At 39.2% G+C, this 6,000-nt stretch overlaps 1 protein-coding gene across 1 annotated transcript in view; it reads left to right on the plus strand.

The window, feature by feature from the left end:
* The window catches only part of tlr22 (toll-like receptor 22), a gene marked incomplete at both ends in the record, with an annotated part of 52,617 nt that extends 46,889 nt beyond the window's left edge, over positions 1 to 5,728 (plus strand). The window contains 2 exons of the mRNA XM_080834331.1: positions 728 to 1,532; positions 3,798 to 5,728. Coding sequence (XP_080690457.1) covers positions 728 to 1,532; positions 3,798 to 5,728 — 2,736 coding nt within the window. The remainder of the gene's footprint in view (positions 1 to 727; positions 1,533 to 3,797) is intronic.
* Between the last annotated feature and the right edge of the window lie 272 nt (positions 5,729 to 6,000).

The raw sequence follows: 6,000 nt of genomic DNA on the forward strand, positions 1-6,000 counted from the left end.
TCTTGGTTATGATTATAAGAAAATAAAATAAAAGTTTTATATACTGGAACTCGGAGGGAATAGTGTGCTAGTTGGTTTAAAGTTGTTTTACTGCTTCAAATTCAGTTGCAGGGAATTCATTCTCAACATTACTAGTTATTATTACGAACATTGTTATCAGGTCTGATGGAAAGACTAAGCTATATGTATAACATTTTGTAACTAAATGTGTCAAAGCTTGCTTTGCTTTGTAGCTTTTCTTCAGAAACTAAACAATTTTTTACATGTTTGAAAGAGATTATTTTGCTCAAATGAAATGTATTTAATTTTTATTTAATCAAATGTATGAAGGAATATTAACCTAATATGTATTATTTCACAATATCTATATAATAATGTTCATTATTTAATAATACTTATAATAATACTAATACTTTTCATTACAGACTCACTAGATTGATTGCTGCCTGGATCTAGTTAACACTGGCACAGTCATATAGTGCCACTGGATGGAAGTCTTCTGATCTGATTGAGGCTTTCATCCCCAACAAGAGGACTGAAGATAAAGGCCATCACCATGGATACCATTGTGCACAGATGGTTCACTGCTCCTCTCTGCATTACTCTCTGCACTGTGATGTGTGTTAGTCACGTGACTGGATTCACATATGGGGCCTGCATGGTACATGACCCAACCCAATTCAGAGGTCATGTAAAGTTTTTCTGCCAAAGAAAAAATCTAATGCAGGTGCCACAAAAACTTCCACTCGACGTTACTGATATAGACATCTCCCACAATAACATCTCAGTGATAAAGAACGGGGATTTCCAAAATCTTAAACATTTAAGAACCCTAAATATCTCTCGCAACTTAATCTCTTGTGTAGAGAAAGGAGCTTTCAGAGACTTGAGTAACCTAACAGAATTGCGCCTGTTTGAAAACCGTTTGACCATAATAACAAATGAATTCTTCCATGGCCTGACCAATCTTAAAGTGCTCCTCCTGGAGAATAACTCCATTTCGACAATTGGAAATTCATCATTTTCTGTCTTCTATCACCTTGAGGATGTGAAACTGTCTGGCAATAAGCTAAGAGATGTGCAATCAATACAACCTGTTTTCAGGATACAAACACTGAACACATTCCATATTGCACATAACAACATTTCAATTTTTCAGTCAACTGATATTTCAAATGTACCCCTCAGACTTCAAGTGTTGAATTTAGCTCACAATCCTATAAACATTTTCAGGATTAGTGCAGATATTTTCCCCCACCTTGAGGCAGTCGATCTGTCATTCTGTTTTTCAAATGGTGGATTTAAATGGGAAGTTCTGAACACAGATTTCTTTAAGAATGTAAAGAGGCTTGAAATGGCTGGTGTCAATGTATCAGCAGTGGAATTCAATGTCATACTGCAAGCATTTAACAAGTCACTGGCCCAGCTAACACTGAGTAGTGTGCACCGTGCAAAATCCCTCATAAGTAGCACTTGTCTGATTCCGACACTCAAGGCATTTTTATACTTCTACGATTCTCTCCGATTTGGTCGTAGAGGGACACTTTGGCACGCCTTGGCACGCCTTGGTAACACCTTCACCCAGGTGTTGCCGCCCATCCGACCCGTCGGAGAGCCGTCGGAGAGCTGGTCGGAGACAAACGCTTTTTTCTAACTTTTCTTAAAGAGACGGAGAGAGTCGGAGACCCCCTTGGCTGTGATTGGCCAGTTTACGACATCATTTCCAAACAACATCATTTCCGGATTCGTACATGTCAGGACCTCACATTTCCTGTTTTCTGTCAAAATGTTTTAGTACGACTTTGGTAAACTACAAAGCTGCACAACATGCAGCATTAGGCTACCGTATTTTATATAAACCCTCGAAAAGTACATTTCTCCCGACCACTGTTGGTCTCTTGGCTGGTGGCTCGGTGTTGAAAGTGCCTTCTCCAACCAGCTTCAACTGACATCTAACGTAATTTGCTACGGAGTAATGCTGGCAGCATAATTACTTTGCATCTATTGAATAGGAAATGTATTTCATGTATGTGTAGAACCTATTTAGAATGACTGACTTTACATAAAATGGCAGTGAAAGACATTTGAGTCAAACATTACTTTTGCCTCAATGAGGGTGGCGTGTGAGAGCATAATCGGCACGACAACGTTGTACTTATGAGCAGCGAGGCTAGCTACATTAGTAGTACACTTTTGAGAGTTATTGTGAATACGCTAACGCTTGATTTAGCGGAAAATCTAGTAAACGTACGTACCACCTGTCTCCTGTTCTGTTGTTGTTGTAGTTGTCGCTCAAATCGCTACAAGCACGTCCTCTGCTTATAACTCAAACTAGTCCAGCTCCACCATCAACCATTGTCTGTTAGTTGCCATCATTCGCTGTTGTGAGAATTCCCGGGAGGAGGAATTTATACAATAAACGACTACCACACACACAACGATTTCTCTAAGATCGTCTTCTTGAAAATTGGGCATTAAAGGTGTCCAGGCAGAGGATAATAAGTGAGTGTGTATGTGTTTTTCATCATATTCATGGTTGAAAAGGCAGTCTCACAACTGTATGTTGAGGTATCAGAATCAGAATAATGTTTATTGGCATGTATGTGTATGCATTCTCTTGTTGTGTTTCTGATATAACTATAACACTGCATGTGGATTGGTATGAAGACTGCAGTGGGTTTAATTTTCTGCCCCTTACTTCATAGTTCTACGGGTATTTCTGTTCGAAGTGTGCATGCTTTGTTTTATAGTGACGTTTCACGCTAACACTTTTGACAAGGGCAACCGTCTCGTTGCAGATTAAACACATCGGTTTTGTCCTGCCCACAAGCAGCACAAATGCATAGCCTACTTGTCAGTCCACTCTGTCTTAAATTCGAACGTTTTGGAATCAACTTTTCGTGTGTGAGAGCCTGGCAGAGGATCATTAGTAAGTGTGCTAATGTATGTGTTTTTCAACATATTCATGGTTGAAATCGCAGTCCCACAACTGTATGTTGAGGTATGCATGTTCTTGCTGTGTGTCTGATATAACTATAACACTGCATGATGTATGATGTATGATGAATACCGTGGGTTTATTTTTCTGGCCCTGTCCTTGTCCTCAGAGTTTGGGGGGTAATTTTGTTCGAAGTGTGCATGCTTTGTTTCATAGTGACACATTCACGTTACCACTTTTTGACAAGGGCAACCGTCTCGTGGCCAATGAGTGCATTGTCATAGCGTTGTAGTTATTCAAAGGTTACCCAGCGATCATTGCAGTATGAATGTGACAAAAATACCAAAGAAAATAAGAACGTATTCATTTTATTGGATCGTTTTATAATAGTTTCTGTATTGTATGTAAGATAAGCATATCGTTTTGTTATAAATCGCAATGTTTCTCACAAAAAAATGACCACCACGATGGAGATACATTTGCCTACTCAAGTGAATATATAGCATTAGACATGCTAGTGTTAACTGAGCTACATGTCTCCAAGGCCCATGTGACGGCACCTGCCCGACAGGTCCTGAAGCAGCATCCGTGTCATGTCAGTGACAGTTGGGAGGAAAAACAATCAATGACTTCCAATAAAGAGGTTATGTGGTAGCTACGGGCTCGACAAACAGTCGTTACCCCACCCAGCGGTCCGGCGTTGAATAGGTTGAATAGGCTTTAGGACGCATAGCTGTCGGAGTAGTATACAAGCCTGACCAGTACGTTCAATTTTTTCTGAATCAACCGCCTGCCCCCGCCCGCCCATTTTTTTTTCGAGGACGGAGAGGGATGCAGAAGTATAAATTAGGCTTCACAGAGCTTACTTTGAGAGATAACAGAATCAGAAGCTTAACAGGTACAGGGCTAGAGAAATGCTTTCAAGTGAAGGTATTGGATCTATACTATAATAGTCTTTCCAATCTGGAAAATGTCTTTGCATCACTAAAAAATCTTACTTCTTTACAACTGGGCTATAATAACTTTTCATACATTCCAAATATGATACAAAATCTATCCATGTTGGAGACGTTAAACTTTGTATTCAATCGTATTAAAACATTGGATTGTTTCACCTTTAGAAATCTAAACAATCTCAAAACTCTTTACTTGTATGGAAACAAAATTAATATGATGAAGGACTGTGTTTTTAAAGACCTGATACATCTAAAAAAACTATACTTAGGAACAAACCAAATTAGTTCTTTAGGAGGAGCTTTCAAAAATGGTCCTGTAAAGTTGGAACATTTGGAACTAAGCTCAAACTCCTTATCTTTCCTTAACTCTGATGACTTCAGTGGTTTAAAATCACTCTCTTCTTTGCGTTTAAATGACAATAAAATAAAAGTAATTGATAACGGGACTTTTGAGGCATTAAGTAGCTTGAGAGTACTAAACTTGCAGTCTAACAAAATTACAGATGAATCACTTACACCAGATGTCTTTTCAGGACTTTCAAATCTATTACAACTGTATTTACAGACAAATCACATATTGAAAAAAGATTATTTTAGGAAAGCTCCTTTTTCTCATTTAAAATCTCTTCAAAAGCTTCAGGTTTTATCTCAGTCTCCTCATAAAATGAAGTCTTTCTTGCCCTCAAATTTACTATGGAATTTGACACATTTACAGATCTTTTGGGCTCAGAATCTTGGGGTTAAGTCTTTTCATGTAGACTTGTTCAAGGATAACACCCAGATAACCGAACTAAACTTGAGTGGAAATGACCTCACAGCTCTTACTCCTGATATATTCCTGCCCCTGCGAAACCTCAGTCAGCTTCTTTTAGAAGAAACCCACTTGAAAACTTTAGATTTTCTTGTGCAAGCAAACCTACACCACCTCTACTATTTGCAGGTCAGCAATAACCAACTTGCATCTATCAATCACTCAATTGTCCAGTCCCTCCCTGGATTAAGGCTACTCGATATGCGAAGAAACACCTTCACCTGTGACTGCAGTATGGCTTGGTTCATCAAATGGGTGGAGGAGGGTAACTTTACACAAGTACTTGCAGCTAATAAATATGAATGTAATAGTCCTCCCAATTTGATAGAAACTAATCTTCTAAAACTAGATGTACAGTCGTGTAACTCGCAAGATACAGCGTTTTATTTTTACATATCCAGCACTTTACTTGTGCTTCTGACTTTGTTCATCTCTCTCATCTATCACTTTCTACACAGGCAAATCATTTATGCCTATTATCTATTGTTGGCATTTCTCTATGACTATAAAAGGCAGGGGTCAAGCAAGTCATGTGGTTTCCAGTATGATGCTTTTGTTTCCTACAACACACATGATGAACTGTGGGTTACTAGTGAATTGCTTCCCAAACTGGAGGGGGAACAGGGATGGAGAATATGTCTGCACCACCGGGACTTCCAACCAGGAAAGCCCATCGTGGACAATATTGTGGATGGCATCTATGGTAGCCGCAAGACTATCTGCGTCATCAGCCAACACTACTTGGAGAGTGAGTGGTGCTCCAGGGAAGTGCAGGTGGCCAGCTTCCGTCTGTTCGATGAGAAAAAGGATGTTCTGATCCTGGTGTTCCTGGAGGACATTCCAACCTATCGGCTGTCCCCATACTACAGGATGAGGAGCCTCGTGAAGAAGTGCACATACCTCAGCTGGCCCAAAGCGAGACAGGACCCTCGGGTCTTTTGGGAGAAACTAGGAGTTGCCCTCGGGGCCGGAAGGGGTTCTGAGGAGGAGAATTCCCTCAGTGATGTGCAGAATGTTCTTTGAACCTTGTCAGATTCTGTCAAGAGATAAGGTCTAATGCTCATGTTCAGTTTGACCTAACTGATGAAATGATTGTTAAAACAATGATTACAGTAATAGTTTGTTTAGTTCATTAACTCTTTTACTAAATTAATGCTGATGTGAAAATGTAACATTCATTTTCTTTTTTTTCTTTTTCTTTTAATGTGCTGAAAAATGTGGACATGACCATACAAATCAACAGCACAAGAAAATGTTAATGATTCATAGATTATATTAATTATTTCTACTGTATG

The sequence above is a fragment of the Sprattus sprattus genome (assembly GCF_963457725.1).
Source record: "Sprattus sprattus genome assembly, chromosome: 3".
Taxonomy (NCBI): Eukaryota; Metazoa; Chordata; class Actinopteri; order Clupeiformes; family Clupeidae; genus Sprattus; species Sprattus sprattus.